The sequence below is a fragment of the Chroicocephalus ridibundus genome, chromosome Z (genome assembly GCF_963924245.1).
Source record: "Chroicocephalus ridibundus chromosome Z, bChrRid1.1, whole genome shotgun sequence".
NCBI classification, from domain to species: Eukaryota; Metazoa; Chordata; class Aves; order Charadriiformes; family Laridae; genus Chroicocephalus; species Chroicocephalus ridibundus.
The window spans coordinates 27,225,794-27,246,869 of record NC_086316.1 but is presented as its reverse complement, the minus strand read 5'-3'; the positions used below and the strand labels follow the sequence as shown (position 1 = coordinate 27,246,869).

At 36.4% G+C, this 21,076-nt stretch overlaps 1 protein-coding gene across 8 annotated transcripts in view; it reads left to right on the top strand.

Annotated features, from left to right (window-relative positions):
* PAM (peptidylglycine alpha-amidating monooxygenase) overlaps positions 1–21,076 on the top strand; it is a 150,103-nt gene that overhangs the window by 106,411 nt on the left and 22,616 nt on the right. For 7 of the 8 annotated variants that reach the window (XM_063321333.1, XM_063321332.1, XM_063321327.1 and 4 more), the window contains 6 exons: positions 1,308–1,388; positions 1,504–1,580; positions 1,911–2,014; positions 6,552–6,739; positions 7,415–7,486; positions 20,197–20,502. In XM_063321333.1, the coding sequence (XP_063177403.1) occupies positions 1,308–1,388; positions 1,504–1,580; positions 1,911–2,014; positions 6,552–6,739; positions 7,415–7,486; positions 20,197–20,502 (828 nt within the window). The remainder of the gene's footprint in view (positions 1–1,307; positions 1,389–1,503; positions 1,581–1,910; positions 2,015–6,551; positions 6,740–7,414; positions 7,487–20,196; positions 20,503–21,076) is intronic. The other variant, XM_063321334.1, reaches the window with a different exon arrangement.

Below are 21,076 nucleotides of genomic sequence, written 5' to 3'. Positions count from 1 at the left end.
AACATAAAATTTTCTGGACTTTTCTTCATCTGCATTTGTCATTCACACTATTCGTGATTTGCTAAGAGTTCAGTTTTAACAAATGAATTTTTACCAGTAAGGAGCTGCTTTATTCCTATGTTCAGAGTTGGTTAAAAGGTCAAAATGCTGAAAAAACATTGTAAAGTTTCTAAAAACAGTTTCTATTACGAATCCTACTTAGTGGATTTTATCTGAAACTCAGCTTGGATACTGCCAATAGCACTTCGTCAAGTGCTAGCATGGAATGTTCTGTTTTAAGAAAGTTGAATGCTGACTTTGCATTTTCCTGTGCTATATCAGAATTTAAATTAGATATCCAAGAACATCATTTGTCCCATTTGCAATTAGCTGCCTAAATAGGATGAGGTGGTCAAATGCTCAGGTGACTCCAACTGTTCAGTGAATTCAGCAACCTGAAATCTTTTTTAATTAAAATTGAAACTTAACATATTTTGCTCTTCAATATGAAGACATATCAAACGAACACACATACCCTGCCAAAATATTTGATCAATGCAGAAATTTACTTTTTCAGCTGGAGGGGTGAGGGAAAGGGGAATAGCAAAATTTCTGTGCCTGTTGATAACTGCCTTCTCATGTTCAATCAAATTTGCAGTTCTTAAGTAAACCATGAAGTTTGTTATAACAGGAAAAATGCAGCAAGTCCCCGGATGCCTCTGAGAGAGGCATTGGCAGAGGAATTTCTCTGTGGGCTCTTCCTTAGCTATTGTTACTGCACCTAACACAAGTACTAGCCTGCAGACGTTGTCTGTACAGCACCTCTCTGCCAAAGTCTGCGTCTAACCCTAAATCTTCAAGACTAGTCCTAGAACTATAAGATCTTAAAATCAAGCCTTCATTATAAATTGTATCGGTTTAGAATTGTATCAGCTTATTTTAATTTTCTTCTAAGTAGACTATTTACCATAGCTATGTTTAAGTGATGCTCAATATAGTCTGTAATCAAATATATTAGTTTACTTAGTTAAGTAACAGTAGCATACACTGGAAAAATAATACTGAGTTTCATCCGCATTTTGTATGTACATCATCACAGAAAGTAGTTTTCAAGTGACTTTTACTATATTTTATTAGTTTTTCTTTGCAGCTGTCTTGAGATAGACTCTGCAGAAATATAGGATATTATCCAGTATCTTTTGAAATTGTCCATTGTAGGTGTAGGTATACCCTTTGTAAATCACACTGAGTGAAGTGCGGTAGTGTAACTTTTCTCTGTTTGATAAATAACGTGTTTTTCTTTGTTTATTGCGGTCATATTTTAACAGCGGTTGATGCAGACATTGCCTGCCATTACAAAAGGTTTCCAATGCACCTGTTTGCCTACAGGGTTCATACACACAGACTAGGTAAGAGTTTTATTGCAACATAGGAATATCAAATACTTAACAGAAAAATGTTGACGCTACAACATATTTTTTTAGAAGTATGTCTCATGTACATATACATATTGGTATGTTATAGGTAAAGTAGTGAGTGGATACAGAGTGAGGAACGGTCAATGGACACTAATTGGTAGACAGAGTCCACAACTACCACAGGTTGGTTGGGTTTTTAATTCTTGCTGTGAGTTTTAATTATCGTTATTTAAAATTGAGAAGCTGAATTTGCATTCATGTACCCGCAGATTTACGTCATAGTGTTCCCACTGGCACATGTTGTTGTGCCACTGGAAGTGAATACTGCCAAGTATTATTATGATTACATTGTAATGTAATACTGACAAGTATTACCATGATTACATTATGATGCAAAAACTGTCCTGAAGTTACTTTTCAGACGTGTAGCGCTGTCATTCTCGTGTGTGTGTATATTGACATAAATAATACGAGAAGCTTTCACTGATTATGGTGAATCATCCTCTCTTTCAGGCATTTTATCCAGTAGAACATCCTGTAGATGTTAGCTATGATGACATCCTGGCAGCTAGATGTGTGTTCAGTGGTGAAGGCAGAACTACAGAGACACACATAGGGTAAATTTTCTCTATTTGCTCCATTTTCTAACCATTTTTTTCCCAAGATATTGGTTATGTGTAGAAATGTATTTGTTTCATGTCTTTTTCCAAGATAATTCTAACAAACTTAAATTCTGACACAGTGTGCTGTTTTACTGTCTTGTCTGCTAAAGATTTAACTCTGTACAATGTTCATTGCCGTTATTTATGTGAATAATCACTTTGCTGAAGTGTTCAGAACATCTCTCAGGTGCAGCTATGCTGCCAGACACCTCAGATATTACTCTGTTCTGCACTTAGAGAAGGATTCAGAATACCAATTCTAAAAAATGTGTTTTTTAATAAGTTGAAGTTATTGACTGTTTAAAACAAAATAACAAAGCTTCACAATTTCTCTTCATTATTTCAGAAAGAAAATGTATGGAAGCTTGTAAAATTCTGATAAATTTTGACACATCGTAAAATCTAACCTTCAATTCAAAATAATATACCAGTTACCTTTTTTTCAATATAAAAATATAGAGGCTTTTATGAAAAACAGTAAAAACATAAATGACTTACAATGATAAATAGGGAAATCTGGACTGTGTTTGTCTGTGATGCTATTCAGCAGAAGATGGCAGACAGAGCTCTATAAGATCAAGTGGACAACATACAACTGAAAAAATAGACGCAATATTAATATTCTTCTAACTGACTCCCGTTCTTTGAGCCGTAATTTGCTCCATATGTAGGATACGAAGATACCCTGCAGAAATCTCTCCATTCTGGAAGTACATGCTGAAGCACCGTAAGGTACCACCTTTTTAGTGCACTGAATACCCCAAGATTGCATCTCAGTAGAGGGTTAAGGATTCAATGCAAATTTCTCACCTTTCAGTGAGTAGTTAAAATACTGATGAGTAGCAGGCTGAAGTAAAATGAATTGTTTGAGAAGAGGTTTTTACAAAGGTTTTTACACTAGCAAACATATATCTAAAACCTTAATTTAACCGTAGACCTTTTTTAGCAAGTTCTAAAAGTTTCTGTCACATTTCTGTAACATTCCCTGAAGTAGTTCCTGTTTGTTGAATAATCCTTACAGTTTAAGAAACAGTCCTAGGACAATTGTGGTCTTTTCTTTCAATGTACTAATATGCTTTCAATGAGGAAGTAATCAGAACAGAAATTAAAGAAGCAGACCTTTACATTTTTATTACACAATTTCTACCTATGAATTTTGAGAAACAACACATAAGCATTTTAAGCAAACATTTAAACTATTACACAAAAACTGATGCATAATATGGAAGTATTCATGGTTGGAAAATAATTATCACCATAATATGAAATGAATGGATGAAGAGGAATGCATTCACAACAATGCTGGGTATATGGAAAGATAAACAGCTAAAATAAATTAAATGAAAGCTGTTTAAATCTTGGAAAATGTTGCCCTGATGTTGCAGTTGTCTTGCTCCCATTCAGAATGACTTGTCAGTTCAAAAGAAATATTAAAAGAACCTTTGAGTTCCAAATATAAACACTGAAAAAATGGGAAATGCAAATGTGAAAGGAAAGCTGTGAAATAATATGTATCTGAAAAGGATCAGATCAAGTCTGCATGTTCACTTTCACAGCTTCTCTGTTTAGTTTTCTGCTGGTGTTTTTGTTTTTTCTTAAACTGGCTGAAAAAAAATCTTAAATCCCGTATGTGATTTATCTTTGATATACATAGAAGGCAGGGCTAAAACAAACTCAGAGTTCACTTTGTCTATTTGCCTTTCCAAAGCTGAGCAGTTAGAGCTTAATAATTCATAATATATGCTAACTAGTTAAAACATGACATATTCTCAATGTTTTACTTTCCTAACTGTGGAATAATTTCTGTGATAGTCAGCTAGTCCCTTTCATATGAATGAAGTGTCATTTTTGACCAAAGCTATTACTTAGTATCTAACTTGGGGAGGGAGGATAGATGTTCTTGTTTTGATTTTATACCTTCCTTATTGTCCTGGTTTTTTTTTCTTTACCCATTTGGTCTGAGATTTTTTCATGTTTTTCTTTAGTTTCACTGACTGCTTTCCATTATCTTACATTATCTCATGACCCCCATAGCTCACACTAACCTTTTTCATCCCGCTTCCTCTCCCAGTCTGAGAAATTAAATTAGGTATTGAGGCATTAAACACATTAAATGTGTAGAGTTTGGCAAAGGTTCAGAATTGAAACCTGATTTTGCGTGTGCAATTGACTACATACAAGATCAGGGTAATTACATGAGCACAGGCTTAATGTCTCTGGTGTAAAAAGGTGAGGCAGGAGTCATTTCTTCAAAAGTTTCATAAATTGCCCATTTCAGTTAGCTGGATTTCTCCTCAAGCTCAGACTTTTGCAAATTAACGGTTGAATTATCCTTTGCCAAATAAGAAGGACATCAACTATTCCTAATTTATAAAGCAGGATTTCTTCTAGTTCTTGCTACAGACCAGTAAGTACTCCGTGCAAGCAGCCACTGCAATTTTTTATAAGAGATAACTTAATGATATTTCGGAGTAAACATTAGAGTTGATATAGTGTCTAGTGTATAGCTTCCCAGTCTAAGAGCTGTTGGAGAACTGGACCCCGTTCAGTGTAAAGATCATATCTTTGTAAAGGAATGCGCTATTGGCCGTGGTGGCTGCTTGCTTTTCCGGTTGCGATGTAATGTATTGCTTAAGACTCTTAACAGACGGAAGTAGTGCAACCTGTATCTTTCCCTTTCAAGATACGTTTAACAGGTGTTGTACCATTCCAGAAAAGGTTTGTGTGCCTGTAGCCAAACATTCCTGTTCAGTATTTAAGAATTCTTTAACTGCATTATCTTGCTTTTCGATGCGAAATCCTCTGTTTCATTTTTCTTCACTGTGTACTGTTAATATACCAAGATCTGGACACAGTTCTAAGTATCTGTGGCAGTGGTGTGAAGCTGATTAATAGCAATTACTTTTTTTTATTCTTTTTAACTTGTTCATCAGGATTTCTGCTCATTAAACTAGTTCACAAAACAGGGTTTCTCAGGAGTTCAAATATCTAATGGTAAGATTCTGGGTTTTCAGTGCATTTACTGTAACTGCTGTTGACAGAGTATTTTTCTTTTTTTCTTTTTTTTTTTTCTCTTTAAACTGTAAATATTTAAAATGCCATCTTTGAACTGTTTAGACACAGTAACGTGTCAGGTGAACCAGGGTTCATGTGGGTTCCACATCCCCTTTTTCTACTGTAGTTTTAAAGAGGAGGCAATTATAGTGACAAATACCGGGAGTCCAGCAGTGAAGTTAATGCTTTCTAAAAGCTTAAGCAGAGCTTGCCAAGTCAGAGTCTGATTTTTGTGGTCTCCAAGGGATGCTAAATTTTCAATGCATGGAAAAATACCAATTCCCCTTTTGAAACAGTCTCTTCTCCCATGTTCCCCCTGTCTCCCCTCCGGCTGGTGTCATTATTGTTGCTATGGTGAATAAATGAATGCTGCAGGATGCTGCTGGAAAAGTCAGCACTGACGTCTTTTGCAAAGCCACCCCCGTATCTTTTTTATGAGTGTGGACTCACTGGTTAATTGTGAAAGCTAATTTAAAAATATTAATGTAAAACCCTTTATTTTGTGAACCTTTCTTTATAAGTCTTAGCCTATTCCAATGCCAGGATTGTAGCTATAAATAAAAGATATCACCCTATATGGCAGAGGAAAAAAACAGAAACAGATCACAGTTGCAAAGAGGCCCTGTATTGTCTGCTTCACAAAGTGAAATTTTTCAGAAAAGATTCTTTCTCGTACCAGCTGTTTTTTCTATTGAAGACAGGATTATGTAGCGGTACAGAAGAGCCTCTTCTGTTTCACGTACATGCACAGCATTTATCAAAGAACTGAATTTTGCTAGTATTTAATCATTTTTCTTGCACTCGTGTTTTCCTTACAGAAGCTTGTGATCAAGTTATTCTCAAGATGGCAGCATTATCGTTTCTTTAAGAGATATTTATGGTCTCTTAATATGTACTGAAATTAAGTTTTGCTGCAGTAGAACCAGTGTGATTGGCCAATAAATGGATGCACTTGAACATGGGGGGGGAAAAACTGTCATAAAAGATAGCTGCTGAAATGAAACATAGACGTTATTTGCAATGATTTTCAATTAGGTTTGCCCCAGATTGACAGAAAAGTGTATGAATGGGGACATAATGAATGATACAGTTCTGCTGCATTTCATCAGAACATGTGCGTAGTTGATGACACACTGGGGACGATGAGGAGTATACTGGGGAAAAGAGAAGGAAGTGCAGTTTAAATAGTTGGTGCAAGAATCAAAACCAAATTCTTGGGAATCTCTGAGATACCTGGGGAGTTCATGCAAACTGGTATTCTCCAGTATGAACTGAAAGAAACTTTTGATATTCACTGCAATTAAGCTATTAAAGTGTGGGACTTCTAAACATTTCATTGCAACTTTTTAATATTCTGTTAAACAAGTTAGATGAATTAAATAATATCTGTATTCAGCTCATTTTTTCCTAGTTGATGCATCTTTTTTGTGTTTTGTAGGGGAACAGCCAATGATGAAATGTGTAATTTTTACATTATGTACTACATGGAAGCCAAGCATGCTGTCTCATATATGACCTGCACACAGAATGCAAACCCTGAGATGTTCAGAAATATACCACAGGAGGCAAATATTCCTATTCCAGTCAATTCTGATATGCTAAAGATGACCCACGGGCATCATGAAGGTGAAAAAAACTTGTAATCCGTTTTACTCAAGTCTTTTTATGGTCACTGATGTGTTTGTCTGTGTTGGTTTGATATGCTAAATTTTCATAAAAAGGAAATGCAATTCTGAGTAAAATGAAAATTGCTAATTATCGACCATCACGGGATTCTGCTCTTGTTTTTGATGGGATTGCCTGCCATAGTCTTTTGTCCTTTTCTTCCTATTGTCCTCTTTCAATTTCCAACATATTTTTGTAGCTACATGAGCTGTGTCTGCAAAAGATTCACCTTTTTTCTATGCCAAATACTTTATATTAACCGTTTCTTAATATTTGCTTTATCTTCTATCTATTTCCTACAAAGTTGAATCACAACATTTCCATAGTTTTCAGGATCCCACTCCCTTGTTATGGAAGGAATCGAATGTTTATATTGAACACTAGTAGTCATGTAAGTTGCAGCCGCAGTATTACCCAGAAGTAATCTGACTGGTATGTCCGTGTAGCAAAGTAAAAATCTTAATTTTTTAATCCACTTGTTTTACTGCTCCACAGTTTGATACAACTTCTGTAGACAGATAAAAATACCAAGTGTTCATTTCAGAAGGGCTTTTTTTCCCCAGTAGGAAGATACTCAATTCCATTCACACGCATATCCTAAATGTATTAACATCATATCCTAAACCTATTTTTCAGAAATGAAGGATACTGATAAAAGTTCTTTGCTGCAGCAGGCCAAAAAAGAAGAGGAAGAGATTTTGGATCAGGGTATGTACTTGTTTATTTCTCTGTCAAGTGAGGGACTCAGTAATGTAAAATACAGATAAATTATATCCTGATTGTTAAAGAGCTATGAAGTTTTTAATGTGTTTATCTTTAATTGATGCAATTTGCAGTGTTCTGTACAGCTAATATGATTGAATGCTATATAAGAAATAATTAAAAAAAATTAGTCTACTACTGATCTCTAGCCTTGTAGGTAAAATTTATTAGTGCATTTTAATTTCATTAGATTTTTCTGTTCTTGGTTTAATTTGCTAAAGAAGGTTGAAATTTATCTGTAAGTGCAGTCAGAAAGAACGAACACCAAGTAGTCCTATAGTATGTAACTATTCTATGTTCTCTATATAAAACTATCTGCTATTAGTTCTTCATCTATTTCTCAGTTTGTACTACCATGTATGTTTTAGGGAATAATATGTTCTTATACTTCAGTAGTGGTTGTACATGCAATGGGTTGAGTGCAGCTTATGTTTAATACTGAATTATTTTTCACTACATTTGTGTATAAGTGCATATAGGCATAACAACTCATGCAAAAATGCGTGCAGTACTTAGTTGCAGGAAAAAATCCATGACTGTTATAAAGTTTCTAGAAATATGCTGAATGTTATTTATGTTTCAGAAATATATTAAAATAAGCCTGTATTTTAAAGTTCTTGTGGATCATATGCTATTAGATAAATATTTTTATCTTTATAAAGATTTTTCTTGAAGCTAAGGAGAAGACCTCATCAGCTACAGTATCATACTGTTTTCATTGAACAATCTTGAGGTTCAAGAACTAAGTAAATTACTAAGTAAGTAAGAGGAGAGATTAGGCCAGTGTTTAGGGTTTTTCATAACATTTTCAATGTTAGATTTTCTATATATTCTGACATTTTGCAGAGTTAAATAATTAAGTTACAGTTACAGAAAAACTAGCTTCTAGAGTGTAACAGCGTCTTCACTGAAAGTACCTTGAACTACTAGAGATAGTATTTACAATTCCATATCTGAAACATAGTCAATTCAAGATGGACTTTTTTAGAAAGAAATACAATTCTGAATTTTTGAAGCCTATTCCAAGTCAGAATGAGCTAGCTGCTTACAAATTTATATCAAGATTTATGCTGACAATCTGCTTCACCCTTAGGTTACTAATAAGTGCATTAGCATTTGGTTGAGGATCTTGTTATCTGTGTGTTTTATTGAATTCCTTAATGTTTGAAACAAAATGTTGAAACAAGGTCCTGTTTTTAAAGTCTTTTTTATTTGTCTTTGAAATGTATTTCAAAGCTACATTTCTGCAATGCAGTCTCATTTACTGAGACCACTATTTAGTATACATCCTCATCTAACGTGTTTCTATGGAAACACTGCATTGTTTTGTCCATTTGAATTTAGTTGGGTTCATGATGTGAAATATCAAAAAGCACTAGTTGCTGTGAGAGAATTTTGTTTCATGTTCTTAACTGTTAGTTTAAGATAAACTCTCCCATTATTTACAGGAGCCTAGCTTCAATTTTACATTGATACAGCTCTAACTTCAGTTGAATAATGTGTGTGTAAGCAAAAAAAGCAAAAGGAAAAATCAGACCAGGTTTGGTTTTATTTTTGTCTCCGAAGAGGGAAAGTTGGGTTGCTGTTTTAGACAGTGGGTCTTGGTCCTAAAGCACATGAGCATCTGGTAAGATACACTGGGAAAACCAGGAGCTAAAAGTGTTCTGCTAAAATGTGCCTATAAAAATCACATACAAATTGGAGTCTGGTTTTCTGGGGCAAAGCAGTTTTATGTTAATTGTGTTGACAATTTGTCCATCTCCTCAAGTAACTTTAGTGAGTTAGCCAACATCAACCAAATTTGAGCAAGGTCTTAATGACAGGAAAATTCTACAGCTGGAGGGTTGGGGGCGAGGTGGGGGAGGCAATGGACCCCTAAGCTGCACAGAAGCAATTACATACTCTCACTGAGGAAAACATTATAACATAAATTTTTCCCTTTCTGGTTTGGCATGACATACTCTATATGATAAGCTTATCTACAAAACACAGATGCACCAAAACTCAGGCTTTGATTCTTCTGTTGCTGCTGAGCTGTCACTCAGTAAATTCAGCCTTTGTTTTGCTCTGAAGATAATACTTTAACAATTTTTCCATAATTCTGTGTTTTATCATGCATAGTTTTTTCTTGATGACGCATTATGTTACCGCAACTTAATTTTCCCCTCCTTAGTTTCAGGTAACTAAAGTAAACACTGTTACTTCACTAAAACTGAAGTAGGTGTTAAATTGTTATATTGCCCTGGAGATACTTGCAGATCTGGGGGCTTGAGGCATGGCCGAAGAGGCAGATTTTGATGTGAGTAGTATTACATCTAGGCATTTGCCTCAGAAGGGGAAAATGAGAAAGCCTGCCATGTGAAAGTATCTGCCTGCTTAATTATCACCACCTGGGTTTAGAAGATGTGTTCCTGCTACACACAGGCAAGCCATTGGCACCTCCAGGAATTATCGTTGCTTTTACATTAACATTTTCAATTTCATCACCTTCACTCATCAGAATCACATTAATAAACAGCATAAATATATTGAAATAAGTAGTAACCATGGCAAAGTAAACCACCACTCAGCATGAAGACAAAGCTGTAGTGTTAAAATTAAACTGAGCTAACCTTAAAACTGACCTCGTTATATTGTTTCTGAAACAGCATTGTCACTGTTTGGTGAAGATAAACTGCTCATAGGAAGTTAATTATTGTAGGATATGCAATTGATTTAGACGTTTGTGCCTATTGGAGAGTTTCCTGTTCCAGCTGAAGCACAATGTCCCTAGCAAAATAAATAATATTTATTTTTTGTTCATCAATAGAAGTTTTATTAAATCGTATTCAATAGATACAGTAGTGAAAACAAATGTTATCTATTCATAGCATTCACTATGTCTGCTAGATGTCTCTTTTTCACCTGTGGAAAAAAGGCCTAAATGTGTTTCATTCTTTCTGTTCAACACTTTCCTGGCTGTAGTCTGTGGCACAATATAATATAGTTTAGGGTTTTTTTGGAATGGAAGCAGTGAAGCAGCCTTTACTTTTGAGAAAGTCAGCTGCTGCTGTACCTGAAAGCTGTATAGGCAAAAAAGCAGGAGTAGTTTCTAACAAGGTAGGAATTTACAGGTGATGGTTAATCAGATGTGCAGTATTTAATTTGTTGACCTGTGAGTCAAGACTTGCTATCTCATTTTGTGTGCAGTAGATGTAATCATAAACTTCCTTTTGAAACAGAAAGGGCAGGTTTTTTCATAGTAAAGCCAATATAATTATATTTAAATGGCTTAAAAAAAAATTCAAGGCTGGCTTGAACCGAAAATTCACTTGCAGCATATAAACCAAAAATTAGATTTGAATTTTTGTTTTAGAAGGGCACGTGTGTACACATGTATATGTTACTTACACATACATGGGAGTGAAAAGCAATGGGATTTTCGTCTTACTTCTGGTATTGATGTTTACTGTGACAGTTACAAAGGTACATTTTTGCTTGTGTCTGGCTTAGGGAATTTAGAAGTTAGTACCAAAAAAGTAACATATATTTTTGCCTCTGATGGTGGAATCTGAAGTGAAAGTCAAAGTTGTAATTGTTTTGCTCTCATTGTTGGTCAGTCGTACTGCCAATACTTTTTCCCCTCATGTCCCATTATTTCTTTATTACCATGAGCACAAATTATTCCAGGAGCTCAAATGGTCGCGTTCAATAGAAGTGAACTTAAGATCTCTCTTTTTGCATGTCCCAACTAGACTCATGGGAGGTCCCTTTTTCACAGCTGAGGACAACTGAAATCCCATTAAACCTCCTCTATTTAAAATAATATTATAGCTTGAGTCCAGCATTCAGAATTTAGCTTCTCTAAGGTTGGGGTTTAAGTCTGCAGTCATAGAATTGCTGTCCTGCTGGTGAGATAGGTTGTACAGAAAAACACCTCACCGGGCTTCTCCTGTGTTGTTTCAGAGATTAGAATGTGTATAGTGAGTGAAGTTGAAAACAACGTAAAGAAAAGAATTTGACTTCATGGTCTAAGGCAATTTGTTGGTCTCCGATGAAGGCATGTTTTGCTCTAGGCTCTTACCAGAGTTGCTGAATGATTCTAGGTAGCTGGGTACCTTTGCGAATGAAGTCTGATTTCCTCGTCTGTTTTCAGAGTCTTTAAAGACAGACAAAACAAAGAACTGAAGCTGTCTTGCATGTACACAGCTCCTACTGAAACTGACTGCAAATGTGGCTTGAACATAGGATGTGAAATACAATGCTAAGTACCCTGTAAAATCACATTTTGAGACGTTTCTACGTGGGCATCCAAAATGAATGGATGCTAAATGACAGTTCTGGCTGTAATCTCTAGCAAAGTAACAGTAATTATGGACCTTAATTTCATAGGACAGACTGGGGTAATGAAGTAATTTAGTGTAAGTAAGTATTTCATAAACAGAGATGATGGAATAGAAATGTTAAGCGAAGTCTTTCTGTTCAGTTAAAACACTTGTTGAGAAGTGCATGGAGGGAGATTCTTTGAACGAAGTTGAATATAAATATATAATGATGGCCCATCGATTGTAAGAGGAGGTTTTTTGAAAGAAAAATTAACATCTCGATCCATACAAAATGGGTGCTGAATTAAGGTTACACATAATTCTTCTATTTATTACCTGTTGGATGCCTAACCGATCTTCTGATTCTTTTCAGTTATTGTATGCTATATTTGCACACAAGTGTGCGCACTTGCACACACACACACAGAGATACTTTTGCACAACGTATTTGTTACACTGCTGGAAATATTTTGCTAGGTTGTAGACGAATCTGTGAGTTGAGAAACTGAGATGTCTGTTCAGTGTTGCATATTTTGGGGTTTACTTGTGCATTTCTGTGAAAAGCTTGTTACAATAAAAATGTACTGAACAAGGCTTTTTGTATCGGGGATGGAAATTTCTGATCGATTTAAGTGAAAGGAGGAGGTATAGCTTGTCCTCTTTCTGCCTCTCTTTTGTTTCCCTCTTGGGGAAAAAAAAAAGGGAGGGGGAAGTGTGAAGGGAGGTCTACAATTTCTTGCAGGATGGGTGTTGAAAGGAAGAGGAAAGGAGAATCAGTATGCAGGCAGGTACTCGATTTTTCAGGTAATGGAGTAATATATTTCTGTGATAGTATTATGTGGCAAACCTGTGGCAGCAGACTTTATGTATTTTTATGCCAGCACATGTACCCATGAGTTACATTCCTTTCTAAAATAAATTTGTCATAATTTACCTTTGCTAGTTTGTGTGTGGTTGTAAGAAAAGAGAGGAGTTCAATTTGGTAGGTGGTTAAAATTTCTTAGGTTGATGGAGAAAGGATGAGGCTTGAAACAGAAGAAAAATTCACTTTCCAGTATTGATGAGGGATGCCTAGAATGAAGCGTTAGAGACATTTTTAGATTAAGGCCAGACATATGAGAAAATCTTTAAATGTTTTCACGGTTGGGAGGCATGTTTGGTGCTCAGAGATTATATGAGGTCCCTTAAATAGAGTGCAAAAGTGAGAGAAAATTGACTGAATTAAACCTTGGAAGAAAATGCTACTGAAATACGTTAAGAGCAATATTTACATTAGAGAAGTATAATTAGGAGGACTCAAAACTGCAGAGGATTTGTTTGTTGTTTCAATACCGAAAGATCCTGCTCAAAGTTTTAAATAAACTATGAGCTTTTGATTTGGTTAGAATAAAGTTGTTCATAATCTCCACAAAAGCATCTTCATCACAGTAAAGAAAGGAGCATCAGGTCTAAGCTAAAAAATTGCAGTTGGTATAGGTTGCATACCTAAGTGGGAAAAGGATATAACAAATATGGAAAGAAGCCATTTTAAATTCAGTGTTTCAGTCTTCACTGTTTTACTCCTGTTCCCTGGTTCTTAAGATTACAGAGGGACTTTCCATAGGTATCTTCTGTAATGTAAAAGACTACTTATCAATAAACAACTGCAGAACCTGCTTATAATATCATTAACATCAATGGAAAGTGGACATTGTATTAGTACAGGAAGAGTTCAGAGAAATGATGAAGTCATATCACAAATATAAAACATACCCAAAAATATTAATTTTTATTAATAATATTAATATTATTATTAACAATTTGTTTTCTTTTTTATAATTTTCGTGTCTTGTTTTTTAAACTAAAGCACGATGATTCTTAAAACAAATAAATTGAAGATAGCAGAACTATTGTTTAATAAACATAGTCTCATGTGTGTCGTTTTGTGAGAATAAATGTATTTACAGATATGATCTGCATAAAACAGAAATTTGAGGTGGAACTGGTGTGTGTGCCTGAATTACAAGTATGTGTAGTATATCCAAATGAGCACAGCAAAGTCCTGTATAGTACAACCATTGCATTTATTGCTAGTCGTTTAGCAGTATCTGATAAATGTATTTTATTGTAACAAAATGATTCGTGCTTGTCAGGAACTCATTACTGGTCAGGAAGGAAAGGAAAGAAGAGGGCAATTAGGAAACTGCAAGCAGCTTGGGGTTTGAGTCTCAGGTTCTAATTTGTTGTTGAAGAGCATGTATCTATAACAAAATGTAATGCTCATTGAAGATTCTTTCATCTTCTTTCGTACTTTCTCTTGCCTTTAACACTCTACCAGTTACAGACTCGTTTAATCTAATGATTTTGTAAAGTATGCTGGGACTCTCAAAACATTTGTATATTAAAACATTTTGACAGTTGAAGAAAAAAAAGGAAATAATTAATTAAAAACAAGGAAAGTGCATTTATATTGCAATATTAGTAAAAACCCTTCTTAGTGACATGCAGACATAGAATAAAACAGCTAATGATTTCATTTTTTAACTTTTTCTTCCAGCTTTTTTTAGCTCTGTAAGCTGCTTAGAAATGCCTTGAGAGCAGATGCAGTTACTGTTCTTCAAAAATGTCAGTTTGGCTATGCTGTAAGTGCACGTTACTTAGGGTGCCGTGACAGTGACCAAGAATCTCTAGAGCAGCTCAACTCTTTTCATTTCCTGATATCTATGCCGCCTTCTCCCAGCCCCTCAAAGCCCTTCAAAACCAAAACAGCCTTACTTAATATTTTTGATTTCTCATGAATCTTTCCAATGCTTTCATTAAAGCAACAGATTAAATCAGTATGGTAGGACTCGCATGAAAAATAATAGCAGACTAGACGCCATTTTGAAAGATTTTTTGGCCTGTTACATCAAACAGGCTGCCCAGGAAAGTGGGTGAGTCACCATCCCTGGAGGTATTTAAAAGATGTGTAGATGTGGCACTTAAGGACATGGTTTAGTGGTGGGCTTGGCAGTGCTTGGTTAACGGTTGGACCTGACGTTCTTAAAGGTCTTTTCCAACCTAAACAATTCTATGATTCTGTGATTCTAAGACAGAAAGATGTAGTCTCAGAATACACTCCATTTTATTCAGAGATAATTAGGAAACCCAAAGTCAACTACAAAAACTTGTCCATTAGTACAATCATAATAAGTCTGAGACTTGAGTTTGGAAGGACCAACATACTGGCTCCATACCAGATCAGACATGCTCAAGAAGAGAGGAGTTTGAATACAAGCGTTCACACATTTATCTGTGTGCAGCAGCACACAGATGAATTGCAGTACCTTTCCCTTATCAACACAGAGGGCTGAGAGAGTTGGGGTTCTTCAGCCTGGAGAAGGCTCCAGCAAGACCATATAGTGGCCTTATGGTACCTATAGGGGTCCTACAGGAAAGAGGGGGAGGGACACTCAAGGTGTCCTTGCCTTTTTTTGTAAAATGTCATAAAATGAGTGTTCATGTATGTATCTTGACACCTACACGTTCGAGCTCTCTGGACAGTCTTACTATGGCTGAACTTCCCCTCTATCTCATAGCTTGATCCTGTAGCACCGTGGCTGGATCTTCATCCAGACTGGAATCTTCCAACAGCATAATGGTGTGCTGTGTAAGGACCATGGACAGTGACTGCTCGCTGCAAGTTGAGGAAATCGTGCTCTAGCGCTGGAAAAAGGAGACGGTTTTTAGACATGGGTAGTTCTGCACCATTGGGATTCTACCCAGACCTTGATGGTCAACATACTAAACTGTTTCATTAAACCTTAAACCAATCTGGTCTTTTATTGAGATTAGGTGAGGTTCACCTCATAGTTTGCAATGAAGTCACCGATGTTACAATTTTATTTGTATGACTGTTTTCCAGAACACTGTTCTGTAAAAGAGTTTTCCTATTGCATAACTGCAATAGTAATTAAGTTTAAACTTATTGAAATATGCTTGTGCCTTATTTCATTCTAGAGACATTGGTCTTGACAGCTATCCCTTCCTCCAGAACAGAATCATAGAATCATAGAATGTGTTGGGTTGGAGGGGACCTTTAAAGGTCATCTAGTCCAACCCCCCTGCAGTAAACAGGGACATCTTCAACTAGATCAGATTGCTCAGAGCCTCATCAAGCCTGGCCTTGAATGTCTCCAGGGATGGGGCCTGCACCACCTCTCCGGACAACCTGTTCCAAGTGTTTCACCACCCTCATTGTAAAGAACTTCATCCTAATGTCTGATCTAAACCTACCCTGCTCTAGCTTAAAACCATTGCCCCTCGTCCTATCGCTCCATGCCCTTGCAAACAGCCCCTCCCCAGCTTTCTTACAGGCCCCCTTCAGGTACACAAAGGCCGCTATAAGTTCTTCCTGGAGCCTTCTCTTCTCCAGGCTGAGCAACTCCAACTGTCTCAGCCTCTCTTCATAGGAGAGGTGCTCCAGCACTTGGATCATCTTCATGACCCTCCTCTGGACCCACTCCAACTGGTCCGTGTTCTTCTTGTGCTGAGTGCTCCAGAGCTGGACACAGTATTCCAGGTGGGGTCTCACGAGAGCAGAATAAACTGTAGGTATTTGTAGCCAATCATCTTTTACTGTATTACATAGAGGAAAGTGTCCTGATAGCTTACACGTAAGAGGTGCATGTAAGTATCCTCTCTGAAACTAAACTAATCAGTCAACTTCCTGAGACTGCAGTGCTAGGCTTCAGTTAATTCAACAAGAGCAAGTCATTCATTCACCTGCGTCTTCTTCTAGTCATACTCAGGCATTCTGAAAGCCAGGCTGTCTCATCTCAAACAAGACCAAACAAATAACGTGGTGCACCTTGCCAGTGTTCCTTTCCCACTGAGTATCTTCAGGCAAGCAACATCCTTCTGCTGTTCCAGCTGGTACAAGACAGCTGTAAAGCAGCAAAAGGAGATTGTGCTTTGATGTTTGGTGGATATTGCTTTGGAGAAAGCAACTGTTAATCAGAAACAACATGAGTCAGCTCTTTGCTAGTTATATGTAGTGAATTCTGAACTACTACTTAAAAATATACTGCTTACAAATTTATTGGAATCTGCCTGAGGATCACAAATGAACCTGAAAAATGTTGGTCCCAAATAATATGAGACCTCCATTCGGTGGAATTTGGAATGTGGAGTTTAGGGCACAGTTGCATACATCGAGTAATCAGGAGACTTCAGTTCTTACCTTTCACATCTGCAGACAATGCTGTGTGTGATTTGTAAATACTCTGAGTTGTGTCAAGATGCCAAGAAATTAATGAAGACTTTCACCTGTTGTTTGTGCCAAGCATATGGAGATGCTGGGCAGATATGTAGGCTTCTTGGATGTCTTTACATCTTTTGAATTTAAGGTGTAGAGATTTCATACTCATTTCCTCAAACAGATTTACTTAAGGTAAAGATCAGAGTTTCAGAGTACCTGCACTTCAGACCACCTTCACTCTCTGAGGCACACCTTTTTTCAGATGTTCAGACAGTTCCTAAATATTCTGGTGTGGTTACAACACCCTTGCTTAATGAAAGCACTACTAGGACAAGCTCAACTTGCAAAATATCTCATCTATAGCCGCTGATAGTGATGTACGCAAACTACCTTACTCTGTGCTCCGCTGTTTGAGAGTTCCTCATATACCTTACGATCATAGGCTCAGTGCTAGGAGAAAACCAAACCTGATCAACCTATTTGGAGTTGAGTCCCTGATTAATAGCTCCCATAAAGACCACTGGAATTTTCTGTGAAAGCATCTTGTCCCTAGGCTTTTATTGTTTCGAAGCTGGATTCCCCTGCTCTCTTTTCTTCTTGTCCTCCACTGAGTCCAATCTCTTAGCAGTTTCTTTTGTAGTGAGAGAAGCTAATTTCAGACAGGTAAACTGAGGCACTTTTTATTTGTTTGCTTTTTAAAATCAACCAGCAATATCTATTCTAGAGGGTGACTTAATTATTCTGTGGCAACTATTGCACAACAGAAGTAGAATGCAATGCCTTTGATGAAGCAGGAAGATGGCAAACTTCATTGTTCAAATAAAATGAATACATGAGTTGTGAGTTAGGGATCCGAAGCCTTTATACAACTGTACCATATGATTCTTTCTGTGACCAAGAATTACAAGTAAATTTATCAGACTGTTGATACAGAACTACGAAAGAGTGAACTGGGCAAAGATCACTCGAGTTGCTTTAAAAAGTCTGCAGTTTAAAATAGTACTGGGCTTGCTGGTTTAGTGAGAATTTTCACAGTTACATTAGGCAGAACATGGCTTTTACCATGTTACCAGCCTCTCTGCTGGAAATTACTGCATAGGGAGAAGTCAGTGGGCTTTGCTCATCTAATGGGTCTCCCAGACATGGATAAAACCAGTGGCCCCAACAGAGGCACCTTGGAAAGTGTTGCGGTTACAGTGGCATTCGGTGTTCTCTCGCTGGGCCGTGAAAATCTGGGGGAGAGCATCTGTCATTCGTCTCTGCCATTCGTCTCAGAGGCCAGTCCGGCCCAAACCACGACACATTTATACACACAAACTTTATTTGTTTTTTAAAATGGCACAAAAATATAGTTAAGGCCAATGGAGAGTATTTTAATACCAAATGTTTCAAGTAAAGGAAATTCCAGATGTGTTTCTACATCGGCACCAATTCTCGGATGCTTTAAGTAGAGGCTGCTGGACCTGATTAATGTAATTATAAACCTTTCTCGGAATAACTTTGGTTTGTATCCAAAACTTGTATTATATCATACTTTTTGAATATTTGGATTTGTTCTGAATCAGTAGTTGGACTAGTTGAATGAGAGCATTAGGATTATAAAGGATCCTATCTATCTTCACAATTGTATTTGAAGGAAATAATTCATATTTGTTACATAGTTTAACAATATTCTGTCTTATCAATTTGCTTTGTTAATTTCATTGAAATTGGCCCTGTTACTTCAGTAATTATTTTCTGGCAGAAGATTTCATCTGGGATGTTTCCTTTCCAAGGGCATAGAATGGAATCCTACTCAAAAGCATTGGTGTAGGACTGTTTATAAACATCACAGATCCTCTTAGGGTCATTTACAAAAGACTTAATTTCCTCTGTCCCAGGCTGCTAGTGATGGGTTCTGGTTCTGGATGGTTTTTTTTGGTGAAAGCTTCATTATTCTAAAAAATGTCTTATATAATAAAATATACAAATTCTTAATTACGAGTGGTTTATACTTAAAATGAAATAGAAGTATACCTACTTGCATTAAACCTAAAGCATATTGGCGGTCTCTTTCCATTTGAATGGTGCAGTTGTATTTAACAGAACTGATAATAGCTTCAGGCAGCCAGGATATTTGATTAATAAATTCTAACAAGTTGGGTATCTGCTGGTTAGCAGAGAATCCCAGGACAGGGATATACTTGTCGTCATGTCATCACTTTATGTAATCCTGCAAAAAGGTCTGAACATTGACTTCATCAAAACCTGTTTGGGTGGTTTGAATATTTTCTGAAGAGAGTTGTGGTTCTGGAATTTGCATACCTTATTTTCAGTTGTTTGCTTTGAGCTATTGTTCTGGAATTTACTGAAACGCTTGTTGGTGTTTAGGAAAGCTATAGTGATAACTGCGTTGTTAGCAAGCAGCTTGAGAAAATACTGTTCCCTGCATTGCCAAGTGATAATTGTGACTAAGGGGTGTTACTATTTGGACAAAAAGGAGGGACAGGACCCAGACCGAATTAATAAATGAAAATTTAATGGATCACTCTGTTTTACTAGTGTGTCTTCTTCCTACAGCATGCTCTGGAATCCATTTGCAAATGTGAAAGTTTGTTTTCTTACAGCCTAAGTTTCTTATGTGGTGACAGATTTCAAAGAAATATATTTTGAAATACATCATGACTTTCTGTTATTGTCTTTGTAAGTGAACAAATTGATGAAACTAGAATTTTTACCTCTTTGTTTTAGAAAAATAGAAGAAGTCTGCAGTTGCCTGGAAAATACAGATAATTCCATATCAAAATAATCCCATAAATTTTATTTTACTGAAATTTGCATGCCTTTTTCTTTTTTTTTTTTTTCCTTGTTCCCAAGAACATCTGTGCAGAGGTGCTTATTTTTTGATGCCAGAGGGTCAGGTAAAAATGGACATTTATATGTAAATTAAATTTGATAAAGATTTGACATGATCTTCTCATACCAGAGACTTGGCTCATTCAATTCCCAAGGCTGAAACAGTTCCCTCTTAAATTACTTTTGACAATGACTGTTTGAATAACTTTGTTACATTATACTTTGCTTTCTAAAACTACACAGTCTGCTATAATTGTTTTTTCCCTCCTTTCCTCTTATCTTTTCTCTTTTCTGTACAGGTGATTTCTATTCACTCCTTTCCAAGCTGCTAGGAGAAAGGGAAGATGTTGTGCATGTGCATAAGCATAACCCTACAGAAAAGGCAGACTCAGATCTTGTAGCCGAGATTGCTAATGTAGTCCAAAAGAAGGATCTTGCCAGAGAGATCACAAATCATGATGAGAGGGACAATGCTATGCTTGTCAGAGACAGAATTCACAGATTTCACAGACTAGAGTCTACCTTGAGGCCACCAGAGAACAGACATTTCTCTTTACAGCAGCCTAAACATGGTGAGGGAAGCTGGGAAAAAGAACATACAGGAGGTGGGTTAGGGGTTAATTTCATACAATGAAATGCAATGTAAAAGCTGTGATCCACATTAGCAAAATCTGAAGGGAATATCAATTGATGTTTGGAAGTATTTTACGTGACAGTTTTCCTAATTAAGGAAATGTTCTATTTTAGAGATATTTCAGTGGGGTTCTTTCCCCCTCCATGTGTGAAGAAAGAATGTATACCGATGGCACAATATCAGTACTTTTTGGAACACAAAGTATTTTTTCTACTCTCAAGACTTTTACTTAATGATTAGATATCAGTAATGCTAAAACAAGGTAACCACAGGATATAGTAGTCATGGGAAGTGAAGAATTTTCTTGATACAAGTACCTACTATAAAATAGTCACTGGGATAATCGATGCTTTTTATGAGTTTTCTGATTACCTTGGTTTGCCAGATACAGGATTTTATTAAATTTATTGCTGTAATTCTGTCAGACTTTTTTTTTGCTCATTCAGAAAAGTGGTAGTTAATCCTGAAAAATTCTTGAGAAGTAAAATTTCTGCATATTTATGTCAAATTGGGCTTGGCTTTCCAAATATTCTTGGACAGGCTGT